Below are 27,384 nucleotides of genomic sequence, written 5' to 3'. Positions count from 1 at the left end.
CACCCCCCCACCCCCTACCTTACAACTCAACAGACTTAGTATTCTCTACCACAGACATACCCCTCTCAACAGCTCCTGTACCCACTGCAGTGTCTTTTGATACCAATATAGTTGGTGACATATTACAGATATATAGAGCCAACACCTGCCTTTGTGTCAATACTATCAGATACAGACATCACTACGTGGATATGGCTTAGTATTGAATGACCTTGGTACTTTTGACTATGTGAGACTCTGTGTCTGCAGGAATATAGTGGCACATCCAGGGTTTCTGAAAGAAAGGGCTAGCGCTTAACCTTTAACATTTTAGAACCTCATTTCCGCACTCCTTGAGCTCCTTCCTTAATTCAGACTGAATGGGGAGAAGGGTCAAAACAAATACCCCAAAACTGTAACGCTACTGATATATGTATGTATTAATAGAACATGACTATGCTAATACCGCAAATAAAGTGAGAACAGGACTTTTGTACAATTTGAACACCTCTACATATCTTTGTCGACATACACTAAATGGCAACATGATGACCCTGCAGGGATCTAAAAGATACCTTTGTACAAAAGTAAGAACTTAATAGATATATACTGTTAGGCCGCACTGCCAGCACCTGTGTGTACGTATAGGTACATTCCGACAGATACCAGTAGTATACATCTCTACAGCCGCATCTGTGACAATACAAGTTAGCACAAAACCTAAGTGGCTGTGTGTTTTATACTGGTATCAGGTTTTTTGTGGATAGCCCTAACTATGTGGGCAGTGGTAGCTACACAGACTATACCACCTGGTCCTTCCAGGGTTCTGGTACTTACATGGTACATTCCAATACGAGATTATAAGGACAGGTTCACTCACAATCCCTCCTTAATGTCCATGATGGCAGTCACAAGTAACTGTATCAGTCCACCAACAGAGAATGTGCTCGGTATTAAATTATTCCATAAATTAAAGCTAATTAAGTCATCACATTCTTGAATAAATTATGAATAACAAAGGGCTCATTTCAATGAATAAGAAATCCCTTTTACATTCATACATATCTGGTATCAAACTGAAGGATATTTTTGGGATTGCACATGCAAACAGAAGTACTGTTTTAAATGAATATTAATAATATTATTATAGATGGAATGGAAAATAATCTTTAAAAATAGGGCTTTTATAGGCTTTGTCCGAGTCGAAAATGAAATGAAAATGGAAAGTATAGACAGGAATTTGAACCCAAAACCTACAAACATTTGAGACAGATGCTCTATCTTGACCCAGTCCTGATGGAAGGTCAAGGTATGTTTGATCACAGCAAGAACTTGTAACAGGATAGGAAAACTGTAACACCCAGAAACTCTGTATCTCTGCACTGACAAAAGGGAGCTATACAAAATCTGGTCTATGATGGTCCAAACTTTCCAAAGCAATTTCGATTTCAAAGACTTCTCATGAAGTTAATAACAGGAGGGACATATCAAGTCAACTTCAAGTCACTTTAAGGCCATTTCAGAACAATCCTATAAATGAATCTACACGAATCCTGCAAATTCCAATCAAGAATGTAATGATTGACAGTAAATGGGGTTGATCTAGATCTAAACCTTAGACTCAGGTTTACAGAATAGTTATACCTGAATACCTGAATACCTGAATAAAAGATTATGTCAATTAGTCAGGTCTTTTCCTGCTGTTCAAGGACACAGTGAGGGACATACAAGTTGCCACGGTGGTAGAGGAACTCAATATCTAATCCTATCAACATCAGAACATTCTGTTACAGAGCAATGCTGCACTTGTACCACTGGTCAATTCTATAGTCAGCCTTCACCTATAGCTATAGGAGAATCCAATTACCCGCATACCCCCACACTTAATCTTAGGTTTATTGGATTAACGAGATAGAAGCTGCACATAATTGGCCATAGAAATTGGTTTCTTCAATCCAGCAAATGGACATCCCCTTCCAAAGTTGTAATCATTGCATCATAAATATCCCTATATAGCTGGCTGAGTGAAGTTATCTCCCCTTAAATCTTCATTAATATAATTAAAATGCGAAGGGAATCCTTGACAGGCTCTACATCTCAAGATGCAGTTCTTAATGAAGGAGGGTGGCATCCCTGCTGTCTGATCGATCCTTCTCCAGGAGTAATAATAAAGCAGGAAAATAGTTGAAATCAAACTGATATTTTTTTCCCAAACATGCAATGCAATTACCCAAGATCAATTTGAAGAAAAAAGGTACACAGTAATCATCTGGAGTAACTCAAACTTATAACAACTTAGGTACACTCACAACTTTACCATCTGGAATATTGCCTCATAACACTTCATATCTGAATATTCTTAATATCAATAAAATAGCTCATATAATTTCCCACATTACAGACTTCTCCACCCCTTCTCCACCGGGGAAGTCTTTAAAATCCTGTTTATTTACTTTACAACAATTATGAAACAAGTTTTATCAGCTTATATTAACCACTCTTGTTTGCCCAGATGGAAGTGCACAGGGAGGGGGGNAGCTGGAGAAATTTGTTGTGACCCGAGCACACCTTTTCACATCCATCAAGGAATTGAACCCTGGCCTTACTGGCGAAACAAGTGTGCTATTCACTGCATCACCTGACCACTCTGGGGACTTCATAAAGGCGAATCATCCACCTACCAAGCAGCGAAGCTAACCATGTAAGGCCGACGCCAGAGGGTTACACCGTTCCTTCCCTTCTATACATTATAGTAGTTTACATCTTTTTTTTTCCAAATATTTGTCTGTTACCCAGAGGCTACCTAACAATCACTGTATGACACCCACAAAGTAATGTTCAGTTTTATATACCCTATGTGTTATAACAGTTTTATATACCCTATGTGTTATAACAGTTTTATATATCTTACATGTTATAACAGTTTTATATACCCTATGTGTTATACCAGTTTTATATACCCTATGTGTTATAACTGTTTTATATACCCTATGTGTTATAACTGTTTTATATATCCTATGTGTTATAACTGTTTTATATACCCTATGTGTTATAAGTTTTATATACCCTATGTGTTATAACTGTTTTATATACCTTTAACCTATGTGTTATAACTGTTTTATTTACCCTATGTGTTATAACAGTTTCATATACCATATGTGTTATAACTGTTTTATATACCCTATGTGTTATAAGTTTTATATACCCTATGTGTTATAACAGTTTTATATACCCTATGTGTTATAACTCTTTTATATACCCTATGTATTATAAGTTTTATATACCCTATGTGTCATAACTGTTTTATATACCCTATGTGTTATAACTGTTTTATATACCCTATGTGTTATAAGTTTTATATACCCTATGTGTTATAACAGTTTTATATACCCTATGTGTTATAACAGTTTTATATACCATATGTGTTATAACAGTTTTATATACCCTATGTGTTATAACAGTTTCATATACCCTATGTGTTATAACTGTTTTATATACCCTATGTGTTATAAGTTTTATATACCCTATGTGTTATAACAGTTTTATATACCATATGTGTTATAACAGTTTTATATACCCTATATGTGTTATAACTGTTTTATATACTCTATGTGTTACAACAGTTTTATATACCCTATATGTGTTATAACTGTTTTACATACCCTATGTGTTATAACAGTTTTATATACCCTATATGTGTTACAACTGTTTTATATACCCTATATGGGTTATAATTGTTTTATATAACATGTAGAGTATATAAAACAGTTATAACCCATAGGGTTTATAAAATAGTTATAAACCCTATGTGTTATAACTGTTTTATATACTCTATGTGTTATAACTATTTTATAAACCCTATGTGTTATAACTGTTTTATATACTCTATGTGTTATAACTGTTTTATATACTCTATGTGTTATAACAGTTTTATATACCCTATATGTGTTATAACTGTTTTATATACCCTATATGTGTTATAATTGTTTTATATAACATGTAGAGTATATAAAACAGTTATAACACATATGATAGGTAGCTATAGGTGGTTGGTGTAGTGAGTAAGCACTGATACAGCCATGCAGGGTTCAATTCCCCAATCAGTTTTCTGCGGGTACTCAGGCTTCCTCCCCCCACCCACCCCACACTTCCATCTCAGCCAACAAGAGTGATTAATATAAGTTGATATAACTACCAGGTAATGCCCTTTTTATACCCAGCGAGACCAATACTCGTTACCAAGCAAGGAAAAACTATGGGATGGGGAAGATCTCAAAACCAGAAAAAAGAAGATTTTTTTTTTTTATCTCAATTGAAAGCTTTTTTACTTGCACTGTCAGCTTTAATGAACAGTAGCCAATCAACAAGGCTTCGATAGCAAACCAAGGGACACAACTCATTATGGAACTAGCATGGTGGAGATGCATGCAGTTACATAATTAGTTCATGTGAACAGCAAGATGTGTTCTAAAATCCATTAAAAGTGCTGCTTTAAGGGGAGTAGTCTAGACAAATACGGGCAGATAGCCTAATTTTAGTATATGTACCCCCCAATAATGAGGGGACATAATAAAATCTTTCCAATCACTCCTTAAAGACACTCCAATCCCTTAGCTCCCATCCCTTCTCCACATTGATGTCATCCCTATCAAACAGTTCAACAATTAAGCTCCAAGTCTCTACAGTTTTCATTTTAAATCAATGCAAAACACTGATGCCAGCAGTATCATACATGATTATATTAATGTTCCAGTGCTCTTAATCAAATTTGTCAAAAAAGCAATTTCTATGACTAAATTCTTAATTGCAGAATTCTCGTCTGAATGTCAAAGAGTGATTTATGAAACTTGGAAGATGAAGATCAATAATACTGCTGGTAATTGAAATGTTTGATTCTATGGGTCCAAAGAACAAAGTAACAGTTGTAACATACTTTCAGCCGGCACACATGTACAGTAGGTTGGGTGGCACACATGTACAGTAGGTTGGGTGGCACACATGTACAGAAGGTTGGGTGGCCCACATGTACAGTAGGTTGGATGGCACACATGTACAGTAGGTTGGGTGGCACACATGTACAGTAGGTTGGGTGGCACACATGTACAGAAGGTTGGGTGGCACACATGTATAGTAGGTTGGGTGGCACACATGCACAGTAGGTTGAGTTATAATCGTAACATCTAACAGATCAAATATTGAAACATACAGAGGATTCAGTGAAGATCTAGGATGCACAATAGTTTAGAAGGCATGCAAGGACCAATTATATCCTCCAATGAGACCGTGCCAGCTGGATGTCCATCACAGTGATGATGCTTGACATCTATACTTACTTTTAGATAATTGGGTGTGAACACTACTTTAACCTATTGACAGGCAAGCTGCTGTATATAGTACACGATTATTTAATCATATTGTACACATTTCAACTTTTAAACTTATCAGTGCTTACGATTATGGTTCAATAAAACGAGTGGTGACAAAATCGTCTGGACGAATGCTTGCGATGTTCTTTCAAACTTCACACGTAATGCCTCAATCCAGAACTGAATTTTACCATCAACATACAAATTGTGAGGCCGCCATTGGTGAATTGCATGTATGCCTAAAACCGTCGAATTCCAAACATGATAATTAGACTCCTGAGTTTCTGCTTAAAAGGTTCCCTCCCAATGGACCGCCAGCTTTGTCCTAGTGTTACTGCATAAACCATATCTAACTAAATCAAACTCAAATACCAAATGTGATGATTCGCTTCTCAAACTGTCTCCGACACGATACACACAGTGAAGTCACATGAAACACACAGAGCTTCGGAATTATTGTGATTTCCATTCCGTTAACCCGGGGCTAAAGGAGTTCTACATATAGCTGAACCAGGAGGAGAACTAAACTGGGTGATGTAGTATATAGGCCATGCACAGCATCCCTCTCTGATATTGATCCTGTCCAATACATTGGTGGCGAACACCAGAAAAATACCAGTGGCTAATTCTGTGTGCCTGAGTCACACTCACACTCCCCCTCCTCGCCTCACTGTCACCGCAAGACCCTAGAGTGTTCTCCCCTTCAGTCTCTAGACATCCTCGGACAATGAAATAATTTGTACTTCCTGCTATTCCACATCATCAGCTTTTCTCCCATGTTATGTCAATATGTACAGAATCGTCCAGAAAAACCATGTCGTGGTATACATTGACAGAGTTATTAACAGTATCAGTTTTCCATACTAGAAAGTCTGCCCTTTCCAAACATTCAAGCTAGAAACCACTTCTACGCTTTCTTAATTATGTTGAATTATTCTATGATAGATATCATTTCTTCCATATATATTCATGAACATGCACGGAAACTTAAATAACGTAATCAAACTTTTACTTTTTCACCTATATTTTCATTTCCTTTCAAACCTTTCTTCAGAATTACCATTATAACCCATCAAAATGATCCTACTCATACTGGAAGCCATCAAACTGATCCTACTCATACTGGAACCCATCAAAATGATCCTACTCATACTGGAACCCAGCAAAATGATCCTACTCATACTGGAACCCATCACCAACTCATATATAATTATAAGTCATGATTAATTGCAGTTTATTGAGTAACTTAATTAGTAAATTACAGGAACTCAATTATTGTAATTTCCTTTTCAGCACATGTAACCTTTCTTATGTAATAAACTTATCGTATATAATATTTAAACAGCATACTGATCTCGTCAGTTGAAAAGGCATTACATTTGTATTACTTCAAGTGAACTCAAATATTCTATAGGAAATACAGGGAAGTAAAACTTATTTTTTGTATTAATTTTATCTAAAATATCTAATCAATCAGTTTGCTGTTCAGCCTTAAATACTGCAGGGTGATTATATTTCAATTTCTTTGTGTGCCACAATAAAATAAAATATCTTTCAACTTTTGACAGAACGTCTGAGGTGTAAGTGATGACAACGCTGTGACAGACAACAGGACAACAGTATTGATTCTGAGTTGACTTAATCACCTAACCCCGGGCTACTGGTTACATACCTCAGATGTCTACAGGGGCCCCTAGCTGATCATAAACATTATAGCATCAAGGCTGTTTACTTAACAGAGGCGAATATTAATGGGCAAGTTTTATTGAGCATTTTATACATAGATCTTTTTGATTCAATCAAGATAGAGATACTTGTAAAAAAAATGCATTCTTTTGTTAAGATTATAACTTTCCATTGTCAATTGTTTAGAATCTCTGTAACAAAAAAATGTCATCTAGAACTAGTATCTACTTATTTCAAATATGCATGATAATCATTAAAGTTTGTATTAAAATTTTATATAAAATCAACTCTTCGGTTAAACACTGGTAATTTGTGCCACGCATTGGAAATTCATAATGGACAAATTAGACAGCAAGTTTTATATATAGGACAAAGAAATTAAATTTTTTAAAAGTACAACCTACCTAGTATATAAACGGTGTACTGGGTATCACGTTATGAATAATATATACACATGCCATCTAAATTTCATCATGCCACATCTCTATAATTAACCTGGTTTTACCAACAATTTAAAGAAAACTTTCAAATGTACAAAAAGAAGTTTTGAAAGTTATAGTATACTAATCCTCCTCTTTGTTATTGTGATAAAAAAAACTTCAATGACAACAAAATTCTACACGTTTGTTAAAAGCTGTATATGATATTTGGTACTAGATTTAGATACTGAAAGTACAATTGCTACACAAGTTTTACATTTGGATCTTTTATAATTGGCAAGATTTTAAATACAGTTCATTGTAAACAAAACACTTGAAGGAGATTTGTTGATTTTCTATCACCCCACAATGTTTTGATATTGAAAAGGTAACCCATTAGCGTACTGTAATACATCTTAATACAAGTTAACATATAAACTAGACAAATTTTCATCACATTTTTCAGGTAAAAATTAAGACATCAGAAGATTTCAAATCACTACCTACATAACGGTTACAATATTTGTGAGGTAAACATGTGAAAATTAGCATTGTAAAGGTGTTTACAGGCATGCTCTAGCTAATGTGTTCATAGCTAACTCCTCATAATAAATGGATACGTAATAATTACCTGACAGAGAGAATGAAAAGCTCACAAGACTTGTCGTTGTTGTTTATAGATGGCATTGTCAGGGCGGGCATCAGTTTGTGCATCGGAACGCTAATAAATGCTCCCTCTCAAAATATACACAACACTGTCGTGATCTTCCTCACACAAAGTGTTTTCCCGATGTCCCAAAATAACCCCAGCTGATCGTGGTCCTTGTGTACAGCTGACTGAACCCACTGGTAGGTTTACACTGTGACGTCACGTTTTTTAAACTTCCTAGACACAATAAAGTTCAACTTCCTCTATCTGATCAACCCTATATGACAACATAAACAGATTTGCCGAGGGGGTTTCCACAAAATTTCACAGAATAGTTTTTGATTTCTGGTCTTTACAAGAACACAAGTAAAACTTCACTTTTACCTGTACTTGGTTGTGTACTAGGTTAAGTATTTTCTATGGTATGTTAAGTTGTAAACATTTCCACATCCAATAGCTGTTTACGTATGTGAGATGTCAATAACCTGTACACCTTGGCCAGCTCTAGTCAATATATATGGAGCTGCTAGGTTTTTGGTGATTACACTGTGGCAGGTCTCTGTACATAGCCTTGGTCTTGTCGTATGTCAACTTGTTATGCCACTTAGGTAGGTATGTATAGGCTATCACACTGGTTTACCTATACAGGTATACAGCTGTCATCCAGTTTTATTATTTTACACTGATGACCACAGAATCAATCATACCTAAAAGGTCACAACAAGCATGTCCTATTTTCTGGCATCATCTATTGGTTGAGCTCTAATGACTATTAGCTTCATTAACATATCACTGAAAACAATGATGATATTATATATATAATTAGAAAATGTATTTTGGATAAGATGTCTTAGTTATAAGTTTCCAAACACTTACACTTGTATTTGAATCTGGCTGACCTGGGTGTAGTCCGATATAACTGACTATATCTCCACTTCAAACTTTTTGATTGGGTTATGATAAGTCAGTACATCCTCCATTATAGTGTCTCTATGAAAGGTCTGTGCACTGGCTCTGGTGGGTACTTTAATTTTGTTTTATTGTATACTTGAGCATGTCCACATACTTTCCATACATAGGTGGAAAGATCGTTGATACTAACTGTGAACATAGTGCCCACCAAACCTGATACTGACATTTTTTCTGAGACACACTTTGGCGGACATTCTGACTATATATATATATATATAGCGATAAATAGTTTTAAATGTCCATGTGACGGTAAAAATATAAATACAGCAAAACACGAAGACTAGTAAAATCGGCTAGCGCTTTCGCCCTTCTTGGGGCTCTTCAGGCGATTTAAATTTATTTGTGACGTCATAAATGGAGTACACATACTTTAGACGTCAAAAATAATGACGTCATAAACAAAGTACACATAATGCGGACATCTAGAAATTGTGACGTTTTAAAAAGATTACATGAGTTCCATTTATGACGTCACAAATAAAAAATCGCCTGAAGAGCCCCAAGATGGGGGAAAGCGCTAGCCGATTATACTAGTCTTCGTGTTTTGCTTTATTTATATCTATATACATCTGTCCCATCAAAATTGATTTAAAGAAGGGGATTTTTGATTAGGACTGAGCTGGGTTTTCATACCAATATTTAGCTCAAACCTCATTAATTCTATATATGGATATGACGCTGTTTAGTCCCAGTTTCCATGAGAAGTATATACTTTTTTTTTTATATATTGATGAAACCTTAAACTAAAAGAATGCCTTCAGCATTAGACAGCAGCTGTCTAGCTTTAATTTACAAGGTGAGCCCCTAGCACTACATTGATGGGGTGTGGTTGAAATCAGTGGTGCAGATCAAGAATGGAAATTCAGAGGGTTTTCCAGAAGACTTTCAAACTGTTGTCAATTTTTGTCTAAAAACCAAGTATTTTCTACCGATTTTTTTAATTGATTTAACACTTTGGCATTATTGGAAACCCTAAATTTCTAGGAAGGATCAGTACTCCTAAAAGTGGATAAAAAAAACAATGTATGTCCGACAGAATTGTAGAGACCCGGCATATTCAAATTAACTTTTTATATTATTTTATACAAAGCTTACAATATATCATACAGACATAACAAGATTATATGGATAATATAAATACCAATTTAAAAGTGTAGAGGTACAAGTTGTATGCAGGCTATTTGAGCCCACTTGACCCCTAACCTGCACTTGTGGTAACTATATACTATAACACTTGTCATTGACTTCCCCCACACCTCCCAGCCAGCCTGGTGGTGGAGGTAGGGGTAATGTTAAATGGGAGAAATATTTGTGTGTATGAGTAAAGGAAAGAGGAGGAGAAAGTGACTAGCCTAGATTAACAAGTGTATACTACACAGATACTACCAATTGTATTCTGATTGAGTCACCTTCAATGTATTCATTTGAAAACTGACATTCATGAAAACATACAAACTTAACTGTATGAATCAATTAGTCACGATGATCTCACTGAGTTAAAACTATCAACGTAACTGATAACCAAACATCAATGACGAGGAGTACTTACCGCAACATTCCGGTAGAGAATGAAATAAAACTTTTGAGAAAAACAAAGACGTACATTTTTCCTGTAAAGTTTAATAGTGAACTATTTAACAGCATGATTCAGGTGCTATTTCTATAATGTAAAACTTCCTGAATGGTGCACAAGATGGGATGACAAACTCCATCCCTTGTAACACAAGGACATGAACAACACCATGCACCCTCCACTGTACTAATTACGTATATACAAGGAAATCTTTCCTTTTGAAGAAATGTGATAAATCCTATTTAAGTGTTGTACATAAATCAACAAAACTACATGCAATTATGCATGCATAGCTAAAAATACTCCAATAAGCTCGTTATATTTGTATCCCTAAAATGATAACATTTAATCTCTGATTCATACTCTAATACCTTAATTAACACTAATGCTCCGAACTCTCAAAACTTTTGTACCAACACTTCCAACTTAATATATGCCAAACCCTCAACACTTTTAGACCAATGTGCCCAACTTTGAACTATTTAAACTGATACACCCAAGGCTGACCTTTTAAACTAACACTGTATTTCCTATTGTTTAATCCTGACTTAAATTGCAACCATAACAAGTGTTGGTCTACCAGTAAATGTCATCTACATACCATCCTCAGCTAAGTCTGTCATCAACATACCATCCTCAGCTAAGTCTGTCATCTACATCCCATCCTCAGTTAAGTCTGTCATCTACATACCCTCCTCAGCTAAGTCTGTCGTCTACATTCCATCCTCAGCTAAGTCTGTCATCAACATACCATCCTCAGCTAAGACTGTCATCTACATACCATCCCCAGCTAAGTCTGTCATCTACACACCATCCTCAGCTAAGTCTGTCGTCTACTTACCATCCTCAGCTAAGTCTGCCATCTACATACCATCCTCAGTTAAGTCTGTCATCTAGATACCATCCTCAGCTAAGTCTGACATCTACATACCATCCTCAGCCAAGTCTGTCATCTACATACCATCATCAGCTAAGTCTGTCATTTACATACAATCCTCAGCTAAGTCTGTCGTCTACATTCCATCCTCAGCTAAGCCTGTCGTCTACATACCATCCTCAGCTAAGACTGTCATCTACATACCATCCCCAGCTAAGTCTGTCGTCTACATTCCATCCTCAGCTAAGTCTGTCACTTACATACCATCCTCAGCTAAGCCTGTCGTCTACATACCATCCTCAGCCAAGTCTGTCATCTACATACCGTCCTCAGCTAAGTCTGTCGTCTCCATACCATCCTCAGCTCAGTCTGTCGTCTACATACCATACTCAGCTAAGTCTGTCATCTAGATACCATCCTCAGCTAAGTCTTTTGTCTACATACCACCCTCAGCTAAGTCTGTCGTCTACTTACCATCCTCAGCTAAGTCTGCCATCTACATACCATCCTCAGTTACGTCTGTCATCTACATACCATCCTCAGTTAAGTCTGTCATCTAGATACCATCCTCAGCTAAGTCTGGAATTTACATACAATCCTCAGCTAAGTCTGTCGTCTCCATACCATCCTCAGCTCAGTCTGTCGTCTACATACCATACTCAGCTAAGTCTGTCATCTAGATACCATCCTCAGCTAAGTCTTTTGTCTACATACCACCCTCAGCTAAGTCTGTCGTCTCCATACCATCCTCAGCTCAGTCTGTCGTCTACATACCATCCTCAGCTAAGCCTGTCGTCTACATACCATCCTCAGCTAAGTCTGTCATCTACATACCATCCTCAGCTAAGTCTGTCATTTACATACCATCCTCAGCTAAGTCCACCAATAAAATACTCGGTTCCTAATTTACTCGATCAACCTCAAATGAACAAAATGTGAAACTTTAATTGATAGTTCACTAATTTTCAAAGAGTTTCATATATATATACATACATATACATGTAGAGGTCTAATGCACTAGTGTACAACGTGTACAATCGATCACAACTCATTCCTATACATGTATAATGTAATTAATTCACATATGTCTGACCTTTACTGTAACATATAGATAACTAATTACCTCAGCACTTTGTTAAGGTTGTGTTACACACTTGGTGTTGTGGGACATTAAGTCAGTGTATTTAGGCACCAATAATGTCAGCAGGTAAACTTCATATACCAACATCATATAACGATAGCAATCGTATACTACCAACACTACAGCTAGGGCTCAGGGTCAAACAAGAACAAACACTACAGCCTGAAGGGCTCAATTTGGGCTCAACCAGATATATCTCAGCCAGGGCTCAGGGTCAAACCCGAATCAACACTACAGCCAGGGCTCATGGGCTCAAACAGATATATATCAATATCTCAGCCAGGGCTCAGGCTCAAACAAGAACAAACACTACAGCCTGAAGGGCTCAGCAGGGCTCAAACAGGTACATTGTATATATCAACACATCAGCCAGGGCTCAGAGTCAAACACAAACCAACACTGCATCCTGAAGGGCTCAGCAGGACTCAAACAGGTACATTGTATATATCAACACATCAGCCAGGGCTCAGGGTCAAACACAAACCAACACTGCATCCTGAAGGGCTCAGCTGGGCTCAAACAGGTACATTGTATATCTACACCTCAGCCAGGGCTCAGAGTCAAACACAAACCAACACTGCACTCTGAAGGGCTCAAACAGGTATATATCAACACCTCAGCAAGGGCTCACATAGGGTCAAACTAACATACCAATACAATTGTACTATGCACAGCAAGGTTTCAGGGGTCGACACATATTCCAACATTATAGACAGGGCTAATATGCATAGCACTTAAGGATAAAAGCTTCCGAATAGTCACATTTACCTCCTTATTCAAAAGAGCTCCATATTAACAAACCTGTTAAATATGTTTAATGGGTGCGTTCAGTAAAGACACATTCAATTTTTCACAAGAATACACAGATAACACTTCTTTAATAGAGAACTATTAGGTGATGCTGAACATGTGTAAGGGGGATAACTCTCATAACAGTTACAAAAGTATTTATGTGTAAGGTAGCAAATCCTTAATCAATACACTAAAGCTAGGGTTAAATTCATATACACACTTATCATTCCCTACCCGTGAGATGGTTATAATTCTTGCCTTGAAGATCATTATAACCCCCATTTTGAAGTTCATTAAAACTCCCATGCTGAAAATTGTTCCAGCTTTGCCTTGAAGAGTGTTATAAGTCCCATTTAACTCCCACCATGAAGACCATTATAACTCCACACTGAAAATCTTTATAGCCAGACCATACATTGAAGCAGATGAACATGTTCTCTTTTGGTTTTTTACATAGTGAACTTCAAATCTGAAGAGTCCACAGGAAAACTTTGCCCATGACACTTGGTTCAATCCTTAAAGTTACATACCAACTTGATATATCAGTTTATTAGGAGGTTGACTAACAATGTGCATAAAATACCACCCACACATTGACATCTCATACTTAACTTAAATGTTTTAAGTCACAGCTCCAGGATGTCTATCTTTACAACCTTTAGTGAATCAACTTTCAAATCTTTATGAGAACCAACCTGTCAAATGGGCTAAGATGAATCATCCTTTAAAACTCTATGTGAACCAACCCTTACTATTGTGAATGTTAATTATCAGCATTTTCCTTACAAATATATCTGAATCAACTTTTATAACTGCCTGTAAATCAAACTTCACAACTGTATGCAAATCATTTAAGTTAACAAAAAAGATTTTGGCCCCAAAAATATTATCTGGTAATTATGTATATAATTAGCCACTTGAACTAGTCGTGGCTGGATAAACAGGCTAAACTGTACTGGTAGGCTAATTAGCTCTAAACAAGCTGACCAACCTATTTATTACATGCATTTAAATGCACAAACTGGTTGAGCATGTCAGGGTTTGATGACATATTTACTACTACTCGGTAGTAGTGTTGACCATCCCCGGGTCATATTTGTAGTAGTGTTGACCACCCCCGGGTCATATTGGAGGTGACATACAAACACCTCTGTGGTCAGTCAGGTATGTCTGACATCAACATCTTCGGTGAGGTATGACGATGACGTCCACTATGATGGTCAAATGAGACATAAAAACACACCTTTAATGACCAGTGACTGTTCATGTGTCTAGATAACTATAACAGATGTAATGTTCAGTTCTTGACAGCAAGGTACTGATGACCACTGACTACAGTGATGTCCATTATAATGGTCAAGTTAATTAGGTATTGTGTCTGGGTACCTATTACAGATGTAGCAGTCAGTTGTTGACAGCAAGGTATATTGATGACCACTGACTACAGTGATGTCCACTGTATGACGGTCAGGTTAGGTATTGTCTAGGTAACGATTACAAATGTAACGGTCAGTTGTTGACAGCAGGGTACTGATGACCATTGCTATAGCGGTCCACTATAATGGTCAAGTTAATAAAGTATTGTGACTTGACAAGAAGATTTAAAAGTGTTTTTGAAAATGGCAGTCATGATGGTCTTTTTGAATATTGGACCAACCAAAAAAAACAACACTTGACACGCCTGCATCATCTCAGCATCTTTCCTGGTAAGTTTTGAATAAATTCTACCAATGGATCTGAGTAAAATTACAAAATGTTAAAAGTTTACAGATGGCAGACAGCACCCCAGTAGATGACCTATAAATATAATGAGTTGTATAATATTCTCCTAATCTGAAACACTAGAGGGACAGTCTGCCAACTAAACTATAAATACAGTAAAAGCACAGCACTTCACGCTTCGGTGTACATGTGTTTTTAAATCAACAGTTCTGTATCCAACATGATGACCTGTTACATTCTACATTATATTCCATGGAACATACAAACAAGGGCAGGGCACATGCATATTTTATTATTTTGCTACGTATACATGCAGCAGGAACATGAATGTTCATGTTTTGTTTTTCTTCTGATTGTAAAAAGATTTGAGTTGTTTAAATTTTATTTAGTAAATAATATCAGTGAAGATTGTTTATTGTTGTTTGTAAAAAAAACTTAGTTAAAATTGAGTTTCGCTATTGTTTTTTGCTGATGTTTTCCATGTCCTGGTCTATGTGTCCATACATGCGTATTATTGTTAGAGGTTAGCCCCTAAAAATGCCACATTTTATGAATAAGATTTGATATTTTCTATTTACTGATATAGTTACTAATTACCGATATAGGTTAATCGTTGTAGTGGCGTGCCGGTACTTTGTTGCCTACACCAGTTACTTATATACGGTAACATCATATGGATCACTCCCGGACATACATTAATATAACATCAGTCACTGTCAACTTTTTTGTCTACACAAGTAAAAAGACTTTAATTCTACAGACACAAACAATTTCCTTATTGATGACCAGGGACTCCAAACAACCATATATTATATGAGACAAACGATCAATTACTCACTTTGTCAAATTCCTAGGCTCCCACAAATATATAACATGCAATAAATACAAAAGTGAAGATACATTTTTTTTTCATTTTTTTGGTAATACACAATTTTGAATTGCTTTTCCTGGTATAAAACTATCTCACAAAAGTAAAGTTTAATCTAGATTCTTTTTTTTTTAAATTGTCACCTCATGTGACCTGTACAAGATTTTTTTATAAGTATGTCACTTACTTGGTACAAAACAAAACTGACATGACCCCAACAGGTATATATATTTTTGTTTTAACACACCTTAGTTACCTAAATATGTAGGTAACCATATACTTCCCGACCTGAGTCAGATTTATTTATTTACATCGCACATGCAATAATATAATCAGCTGATTTTTAAAACTTCCTTGCAGTATAAGCTAAATATACAATGAGGCAACCTATATAACAAGCTAGACTTTTATATATTATGCACAGATACGTCTTATTCAGTAGAAATACAAACAGCAATACCAAACACCTGACAACATATATACATAATATAATGCTACCTTTCACAACAACTTCATTTTGTTTACTCAGTCTAGACTAAATGACACACCACAAAAATAAGAACATGCATAGCAACATGGAGAACTGAAAATGAAATATGGCCCCTGATTAGTCAACTTAAAAATCAATGTACCTGTTAATTGTTTTTGCAGTTTTCTTTTTTAATTTTGAAATTACCAGGATTGAACAAGAAAATAAATTGGTCTATTAATTGATAGATCAGTGACTGAAGTGTACTCCTTTACATGAACGATTTAGCAGTCAATTCTGAGTACGCTTCAGTTATCAGTCTATCCATCTACAGACTAATGTATTATCCAGTCCAACCCTTAAAGACACTGAACAAGCCTAGAATAACAGACTAATGTATTATCTAGTCCAACCCTTAAAGACACTGAACAAGCCTAGAATAGTCTACCTTTGTTGTGAAAAGTAATTTAATTCCTATTATCATTAAGAAGCTGTTTAAAGGAAAGAAAAATGTAAATTTTATGTTTATATCTGACTTCTGTGTTTATAACAAATAGCAAAGCAATCCAAAATTATATCTCATAGCTGCCTTATATAATTATAATAGCTGCCTTATATAATTAATACGCCTAGTTCTAATAAAAGTATTATAACAACTGATAGAACTGGAGCTTACATTGTAATTCGACACAACATGCAAGCTTTTTACAATGAGTGTACAATATAACTCCTAAAACCCAAAGGATTGATGATGTGGGAATAATAATCCGATTAAGATCAAATGATAATGACATTATGAAAACAACAATGAAAAAATAGTTTCCATAATGAAATAAGACATAAACCTAATCATGTAGATGTTTGCTTTATCAGAAAATGTATACCAATTAAAGTACCACATTGAACATACAAAGGTAAGCAATACATGAGAATGTATTTTGGAAACATATCAAGAATTTCACATCCAGTAAATTGAAAAAACTTCAGCATGTATACAAATGTATAGTGTACCCCTTACAAGTTTATCTTTTAACCTAGTGATTTTGATTTGCTAAATTTATAAAAATTTGCAAAAGAACTTAAGAGTATTGTTATTCATGACTAATATTTATAACTTAGTCTTGTTTATTGAATAATGTTAAAGCATCCTTAAGGATTCCTGTCCCGTTGCACTGTGGTTTTTCCTATATGCAGTAACCTCCCTTTAACTTCCTTAAGGATCCCTGTCCCGTAGCACTGTGGTTTTTCCTATATGCAGTAACCTCCCTTTAACTTCCTTTAGGATCCCTGTCCCGTAGCACTTTGGTTTTTCCTATATGCAGTAACCTCCCTTTAACTTCCTTAAGGATCCCTGTCCCGTAGCACTGTGGTTTTTCCTATATGCAGTAGCCTCCCTTAAACTTCCTATTGGATATACTTATAGAACAACTGGGCCAGGACACTTCTATTGACCAGGTAGCTCATTTGGTTCGAGCACGAGTTCAGCAGTCTGAAGTTCAGGATTTGAATCCAGCTCAAGACCCGCAGTAATTTTTATTATATTTATTTTCATCTTTAACTTTTATCCTAAAAGTCCTGCAGGTTATGGTTTTCTTTTCAGAACTGATTTATCAAAGCTATAGTCATACTGGAAAACACGGTTTCCAATCCTTATTTACAGTTTATGACTATGGTACAGGGATCCTTCAAGGCTTGTTAATACTTGGTAAACTTAATCTTATAGTCAATACCGATAATTTTCTCAATGGTACAGTGTACTTATGACAGAAAACATACAATGCCAGGTGAGACCTGTACATGAAATCACAGGATCCTTATAACTGTATGAAATAAATAAGTAAGAAAGGATAGTCTACAGGAAACTAGTAACACCAGAGAAACACCATACCAATACAACATACAGGTAGTAGCCATGTTACCAAGGAAATTGAACTTAAAACAAAAATTCTACAAAGGTGAAAAAAGGAAATGCCAAATGGAAAGGAATATCAATAAACTTATGAAAGAATCAAAGCCATGGACAATACTTTCACCACACTTGCACCAACTTGTATTTCTTAGGTACCCTTGAACAATAGCATTCATTTTCGAAAAGTACGACATGTTTATTTAAAAAAAAAAAATCAGTGTTGAATACACACTTGCACAGTAGGGTTGTATAACTACACTACATTGTATGCAAGGGCTTGCGAAATTAGAACTTACATTGGAAACATAAATTGGGCTAGTTTAATTGTTCAAATCTGCCAAATATAGGATATTGATAACACTTTGGTTTACATTAATGGCCCTGAACAGTGAACCAAAATCTTGAATAATCAGATAATTGTTCATGTGTAACCTCAGAGATACAATCATAGAATATCTACAACTTGTGGTGAGACTGATGAGGAGGCTGATACTTGCTCTGTGTCCATCATGGCCAGGGCAGCGTAGAAACTGCCCACCTGTACCCCAATAGAGAGAGAGCTTCCGAGCACAGCACTGTCACTGGCACTAGAGACCAGGCTTCTACAGAACAATTACAAGTTACAAAAGGAATTAATAAGGCCGTATCTATCAAATACATGAAGTACTGTACCAGAAAATATTTGTAAAATGTAAATGTACATGCATCTTTGTCCTCATTCCTGTTTATGATGCAGCTTAATTCAAAATATTACCAAATTAAAAATCAGTTGAGCAGAACATCTAGATCACAGTGACCTACATTTGATACATTGGTATAGAAGTCTTTCAGATGTATTTACAAAGGAAGTTAAGTGTTGGACCCGTATAATGTTACGTAGCAATGGTGCTAAATACAAAGTGTAATCAAGATATCACAAACACTAAATGGCCCCTCCACTAATGGCAGGGGCTGAAAAAATAATTAATAATGACACTTCTATCTGATACAGGCAGTCAAAGTTATCAATAAAGGTATCTACCTACTAGACACAGGTACAGGTATTAAACATGTTTCTTACATACATGGCGAGAGTTTTTTTCCATGATAAGAAGTCATGTATAAGAAGATCTATCCTAGATGGGCATGACGTCGACATCACAATGCAAAAACAATGAAGTCTGCATGTTCATGTCTCAACAACTTTTAGGTCATTCTGAACTATTTTCCTAGAACTTTCCAGTATCTTATCTATATCTATTGCTGTGTATTAAAACAAGGTGAGTCCTGAACACCTTTCCAAACTTTGGATGAGTCCCATTATGAAGAGATAGAGTGGGTCTTCAAAAAGTTATTGAGTCCCATAGGAAAGACATTACTTAAGGACTTCAAACTCCGAGTCCTAAAAATCGGTATTTTGCCAAAAGATGGTGGCTATACATCACAATCAAATGAATTGGTAAGTGATGTAAGAAAATAACTCAACCATCAATGAAGTATGTAGGACAGAATTTATATCCCAACCTCGGGAACATAACTTGGGATCAAATACATTGGCAATCAACACTTTTGTTACCCCCAAATTCTGTCCTTTTAGGTGAGATATTTCAATCCTAAATCTTTATCATTTAATATTGCCTCCTATAAGGTACTACCTTGTAAATATGTGCATGGTCTCTTATCTGCTATTAATTTTAAACATGTGTTTTGCCTCCTACTAGGTGCTTATATATGTGTATCACCTCCTAGTCCCACAGGTTCTAACCTACATGTAAATTGTCTCTTACAGAGTTTTAACATGAATATTGCCTCCCACCAGCTGTTAAACATGTGTACTGCTTCCTACCAGGTGCTAAAATATGTGTAGCCTCATTACAGGTGTTAAACCTATGTGTATTGTCTGCTACCAGGTGTCAAACCTATGTGTATTGTCTGCTACCAGGTGTCAAACCTATGTGTATACTGAATTGTTTCCTACCAGGTGTTTAACCTATGTATTGTTTCCTACCAGGTGTTAAACCTATGTGTATTGTCTCCTACCAAGTGCTAAACCTATGTGTATTGTCTCTGCCAGGTGTTAAACCTATGTGTATTGTCTCCTACCAGGTGTTAAACATGTGTATTGACTCTGCCAGGCGTTTAACCTATGTGTATTGTCCCCTACCAGGTGTTAAACATGTGTATTGTCTCTGCCAGGTGTTTAACCTATGTGTATTGTCCCCTACCAGATGTTAAACCTATGTGTATTGTCTCTGCCAGGTGTTTAACCTATGTGTATTGTCTCCGACCCGGTGTTAAACCTATATGTATTGTCTCCTACCTGGTATTAAACCCATGTATTGTCTCCTACCTGGTGTTAAACCTATGTGTATTGTCTCCTACCCTGATGTTAAACCTATGTGTATTGTCTCCGACCCGGTGTTAAACCTATATGTATTGTCTCCTACCTGGTATTAAACCCATTTGTTGTCTCCTACCTGGTGTTAAACCTATGTGTATTGTCTCCTTCCCTGGTGTTAAACCTATGTGTATTGTCTCCTACCCGGTGTTAAACATATTGTCTTCTACCAGGTGTTAAACCTATGTATTGTTTCCTACCCTGGTGTTAAACCTATGTGTATTGTCTCCGACCCGGTGTTAAACCTATGTGTGGTGTCTCCTACCCGGAGTTAAACATATTGTCTTCTACCAGGTGTTAAACCTATGTATTGTTTCCTACCAGGTGTTAAACATATGTGTATTGTCTCCGACCCGGTGTTAAACATATGTGTGTTGTCTCCTACCTGGTGTTAAACATATGTGTATTGTCTCCGACCCGGTGTAAAACCTATGTGTGTTGTCTCCTACCCGGTGTTAAACATATTGTCTTCTACCAGGTGTTAAACCTATGTATTGTCTCCTACCAGGTGTTAAACCTATGTGTATTGTCTCCTACCTTGTGTATTGTCTCCTACCAGGTGTTAAACCTATGTATTGTTTTCCACCAGATGGTAAACCTATGTAATGTCTCCTACCTGATGCTAACATAGGTGTATTGTCTCCTACCCTGGTGTTAAACATATGCGTATTGTTTCCTACCTGATGCTAAGCCTATGTGTAATGACTCCTACCAGGTGTTAAACCTATGCGTAACTGTTTTCTACCAGATACGTAATATGTCTGTTTCTCTCCAGGTACTTATCACAGACATATATATATATGTGTATTGTATTTTCCAGGTAATACGTTATTATAAATATATAATTTGTTTTGATGCATACCTGGTATTAAACATACCAGTTGTTGCTTTTACCAGGGGAAAAAAGGTAAACAGCAACAAGTTTGATTAAAAGTGCCTCGTAATCATCAATAGCAGTAGGTATAATATGTACTTCAGCGTTGACCTACATGTATTTATGTTAGTGGCTGTGAAATTTACAATCCTGTATATATAAGGTAATTCCTAGACAGCAATGATTGTGTATCAATCAGCACAAGTAGCAGTTAGTGTTCTGTGTACAGAGGGATGGTACCAACTGCCACCAAGATAGTTCACCACTTTAAATGTAAATAAAGTACAGCCTGTTTAAAGGGTCTATAAGCCTGATCAGTATCTCTCCTCTACAACAGCTTTCTGGATGTTACACTGGTAGACCTGTTGTGTAAGGAAGTCTTCCTGTAGCTTTCAAAGTATTTGCAATTATTTTTATTAAACATGAATTTGTGTTTAAGAGAATTTCTTACTTACTTTTGTCTCACTTTAAAAAGCAGACATTAACACTATATGGAAATACATTACAAATGTGCTATAATGGGAGACTGGAGTTCAATACTCATATTATTAGCATCAAGGACAATCTGCACAAAATTTTGACTGGGACATTTTTACTCCTTTCTTTTTAATGGAAAGTAGCTATTAATATTTCATTCAAATGATGTGGAGAATTGAGTCATAATCTGATTTCATTCTGAATGAACTTTACCCATTCAGTTACATAACAATCCACACTTAGTAACTGAAGAGCTAGTCCAGATAGCTGATCAACTTACCACCACATTATAATGACTTATTTCCTGTCTCAAATGTGCCAGTCATATGTATATGTAGTGTGGACATCCGAAACAGCATAAATATACAGAGATAATATCTACTGGCTAAATATACAGCGATAATATATACTGGCTAAATAGACAGCCATAATATCAACTGGCTAAATATACAGCCATAATATCAACTGGCTAAATAGACAGCCATAATATCTACTGGCTAATTATATAAATAGACAGCCATAATATCTACTGGCTAATTATATAAATATACAGAGATAATATCTACTGGCTAAATATACAGCGATAATATATACTGGCTAAACATACAGCGATAATATATACTGGCTAAATATACAGCGATAATATATACTGGCTAAATATACAGCGATAATATATACTGGCTAAATAGACAGCCATAATATCAACTGGCAAAATATACAGCCATAATATCAACTGGCTAAATAGACAGCCATAATATCTACTGGCTAAATATATACTGGCTAATTATATAAATAGACAGCGATAATATCAACTGGCTTGATATACAGCCATAATATCAACCCTCAACATTCATATTCTAAAACAAGCTTCATTTCCACTACATCAAATAAAGATGCCATATTATATAAATATATACTATTTAGTAATACATTAGGAACCAAATGGTGTACCAGTATTACTATGCTGTTGTGAAAACATGTAGGCCTGAAGAGGAAATTGGGCCTCATCTACCTGTTAATACTCTTAGTACTTCTAATTCCTCATTAATAAATACTATCTGAAAGTACAAACTAATAACTCAGTACGTATGTACTTACCTTTTGGGATGTTCATGTTGCACATTGCCATTGGTTGTGATGGGCTGACCATGACTTTTTAGAGTGCTGGGGACAGATGGATTTTCCAGACGACAGGGAGCAGAATCCTTTCCCTGAGTTTGAGGGGAAGATTGGCCCACCTGCTGATGTAATGATTTGTCAATTACTGTATTGTTGTTTATTGTCACTGCTCTCTTTGGTTTGGCTGGAATCACTGCTGTCACTGGAAACATTGTTGAGCCTGTAGTAATGTCGCTGTTGTGAGGATGCGTTGGAGGTGGCGGGATGCCGTTAATACTACTGATGTGGGTCATTGCCACTGCTGTGTGGGTGGGGCTTCCTAGAGGAGGTGCCCTCTTTGGAGGGTCTTGAAGTACCACTTGACCAGTGTCCATCATGTTATGGTACTACAAACATCACAACCCTGTCAAAAGTTCGATGTGAACACCTCAGAAACTCACTTCCATAATCTTGCTGCGAATTTGTGAACTGAAACACATAATGCAAATAAAATCTACTATGAAAGTTAAATTTTGTAATATATAGACATTAAAAGAAGTAGCCTTATACTCATAACCTTAGTAGCGATCAATTTTTTGCTAAGTCCAAAACATCCCTAATACGGTATGCATACCAGGTCATACAGAAAATTAATGTGTGCCAAGAGAACCAAGAAATTGTAGCTGGTAACTTATTGGTTCATCAATTACATCATCTGAGTGAGTGACTGATTCCTCATTATGTTTTGATTGACTGGTCAAACCTAAGTAACAGAGTAACACTATAAACAACAAACTGGATCAAGCATGCAGTTTCAAGAGACATTATTTCACATATTTACACATCGCATATATCTTGTTATGCATGTGCTGAACTACAGACCTGACGACTTCCCTTCTTTTGTCATCTTGTTCATCTTGTAATGGAATGACATTTACACACTGAACAAATCTTATTACAGACCGCAGACAATCAGTTTTAACAATTTTAAGTTGCATAATTCGATTAGTTTAATGATATTTAATTCAAATAACATCACGCAGACAACATAAATCGGTTGTTAATTGTTACGTAGCCTATGCATGCTGATCATACACAGTAGGCCTACATGACTTCCAGTGCAATACACACCCTCATACCATGATACACACCCCTTAAACAGTTAAAACCGACCAAGACTTTTGGCATTCGACAAAGGAGGAACCTGACGAAATGATACATTCTGCAGTGAAAGCTGTTATAATCTATTTAAGATTTGTTAGTATGCAGAAATTCGGTATATGTTGCAGACTGATCCCAACCGAAATATTACTACAGTGGGGTCTACTCTACTACAGTATTCGTCAACTAAGTCAAATTCCTATGCGTATGAATGAAACAATAACAAAGCCAACATCGGTTGGATAAAGAATTTGTAGCGATAACAAATGTTGTTGTTTACCTCATTTGAAAATCAAAGGTTGAAACCATGCAACAAACAGTCAACATCAAAGCATAATACTTCCAAAAAGTTTTGTTTTCATACTCCGTCTCAGCTGACACCTGTCGTAACGCTGTCTTCCATATTGGTTTGATATGCGCAAGTTGAATGCGCAGTGAAAGTTGCGGTCATGATGACATCTAGCCCCGCAGTCAGGCCTCCTCACCTGTTGATATCACCTGTATCATTATTAGACCATTCACACTCTGAAGTGACCAGTAACATATATCAGCAGACCATCGGTTGCCTATATACAACACATAAGCAAGGTTTGATGATTATTCAAAACGTAAATTATATAGGTTTAAAAAATATACGTACTCTACTAAAGTTATTTCAGTATGTTTGTGTCAATTAAAGGAATCTTATGCCTACTAGAAGCACGGAATTAGATTAGTTATCTAAGTCCGTGCTAGAAGTGTCTTTTTAATTTTGAAACAAATTGATTTTTTTTTTTATTTCTGTTTGGGGTAGGGGGACAGAGGCGTAGATCTATTATATTTACGTATCTGGGAGGGGCGGGTGGTGGGTGGGGGTAAATGACTAATTTTGTTGGCTTTACTAATAATAATAATAATAATATTTGTTCATGCAAAATGCATACAAAACAGCTGATTTATACAGTACAATATATATAGGCAGTCATTTGTATGAGTGTTTTACCAGTTGAAAACGTGCATAACTAAATAGGCCTACTATATCAATTTTAACCTTTATACATGTACTTTATAAAATTCAATATAAAATTTGTTACCGACAAATCGAAACAGAAAAAAAACATTATTCTTTATAACATTTTTGTGTGTGTGTGTAGGTTTCCGTTGAGTAATATCTATTCTGAACGAACTAAATTACATCGAAAAGTGGGTTTTCCTTGAAGTCATGTGATAAGTGGACTAAGCAGTAATTAATACAGTATATTACATGATTTCAACATACAATAGCTAGTATTATTATGAGCGTTTTAAAACTATAATACTTTTTCAAGTCATTAGATTTATTACATTTTTCAAACTTACAGTAGAACTACATCTAATACATCATTCACAAGTGCCATTTCCACAAATTAGCCTTTTCTACCTGGTGAATTAATCAATTATCACGAGAAAGATAATAAAGTATGTCTAAAACGCATGAAGCATACACATTTAGATGCTTTTTTAAGCCAATTAAAATTCTTTGTATGATTTTGTTAAACAAAGTTACACACTTAAATCCAGAATGCAACATCGGCCTAGCCTGTTTTTCAATCCCATTACTCGAATGGATGAATAAATGCTGTGCACACAACATGTACGAGTTGCCTCCCTTCGTTCACAAAACGCGTGTATCTGGACGTAGTTCGTTTCGTATTACGTGCATGTGGAATAGAACAGAACGTCAGTGCATCACATTGGGTTAGATTCCCCAATACACAAAAACTGTAAAGGAAACAACATTTAGTATGCACTACTAGGGAGCGAGTAGGGGATAGATAGGAAACCACGACTGTACTATCTCAAGAGTTATACTGGCCTAATATAGAGGATACAAGCTCTCGGGAGTTCCCGTATCAGGACCTCTCCGATAAGTATCGTGCCGTGAGTATACTGTCATCTGTAGATATCACACCCTCGCCGACCAAGAGGTCAGGTCAGGGGACGGTCTGACGGGGCCACATAACTAACAGGTGTCCAAGAGACATGAAAGGAAATAAAATATATTATTACAAACAGAAATAATTCTTAACATTTTAATGTATGGTTTACAGCAGCTTATATTAAATATGATAACATTTGATGTGGTGGCAAACCCATGTTACACGTCACATGCTAATGACATGAGTTAGCATTTAAAGTTTGAAGTCCTATTTCTTCGTTAAGTCGTCAGATAACCACAATGTTCCGACGAACTGTTGTAACTACAATGTTTTTTAGATAACACACACGTAACTTGGAAATGACACACAGTGTGAATGGGTCTGTCTACTGGACAGTCCTACCTAAATATATCAGATACACACATAACAGTTCAAGGCTTTAGATGTGTCTTACAGTGGAAGATTTCAACTATTCTGAAATCATACGACCAGGGCATGTATTCATGAAACCGTTCTCATGCTTAAGCATGGAGTTTGTGCTCAAGCCTAATTTCTTCTTCTGGTTATAAATTGATAAATAAGTCTTTCTTTGAGACTTAAACTTAAATACTGTTTTCAATGTTTACATTTGACGTATTGATCGTTTGACATGATTTAATCGAGTTACAAGAAAGTTGGTTTGAGCACAGGATCCATGCTTGAGCAGGAGAACGGTTTCATGAATAGGGGCTCAGCTGAGTCACTATATATTGTGATTTTGTAGCATATCGTTTGATTGGGAAGGATACAGTACTAATTAACATGATGTAGATATTAATTTAGTTCGCATATTTGGTACTTGGCTCATAATTTGCCTAAGAGGAGAAAAAAAGAAAAAAAACACTTTTAGAGAATTTTTATGTATTTGATACAACGGTCTGGATTTGTTATCGTGTGTTGAGGTTATTATACAGTACAGGAGCGCCTTATCTGTATAACCCGCGGGCTATCAGTCAATACGACCAATATCGGCACTAAACGTTATCTCTCTAACTTACCTCCCCTTTGGTACTTGTACGATACCATTTAAGAGCTGTC

The 27,384-nt window shown here is 36.1% G+C and overlaps 1 protein-coding gene across 5 annotated transcripts in view; it reads right to left on the bottom strand.

Annotated features, from left to right (window-relative positions):
* The window catches only part of LOC110467325 (guanine nucleotide exchange factor for Rab-3A-like), a 46,007-nt gene extending 21,188 nt beyond the window's left edge, over positions 1 to 24,819 (bottom strand). For 3 of the 5 annotated variants that reach the window (XR_002464839.1, XR_002464840.1, XM_021524422.1), the window contains exons 1-3: positions 24,690 to 24,819; positions 23,249 to 23,737; positions 18,920 to 19,024 (exon numbers count right to left, since the gene is read on the bottom strand). Coding sequence is in view for 3 of the 5 variants with exons in the window: in XM_021524422.1 (XP_021380097.1) it covers positions 18,920 to 19,024; positions 23,249 to 23,646 (503 nt within the window). In the remaining 2 variants the exon portion in view is untranslated. Of the gene's footprint in view, positions 1 to 8,081; positions 8,445 to 18,919; positions 19,025 to 23,248; positions 23,738 to 24,689 lie in introns of those variants that run through there. The other 2 variants (XM_021524423.1, XM_021524424.1) reach the window with 2 other exon arrangements.
* Positions 24,820 to 27,384: the final 2,565 nt, after the last annotated feature.

This window comes from Mizuhopecten yessoensis, unplaced genomic scaffold, assembly GCF_002113885.1.
Source record: "Mizuhopecten yessoensis strain PY_sf001 unplaced genomic scaffold, ASM211388v2 scaffold11169, whole genome shotgun sequence".
NCBI lineage: Eukaryota > Metazoa > Mollusca > Bivalvia > Pectinida > Pectinidae > Mizuhopecten > Mizuhopecten yessoensis.
The sequence above is the reverse complement of the archived record's forward strand: the minus strand, read 5'-3'. Positions and strand labels throughout refer to the sequence as shown.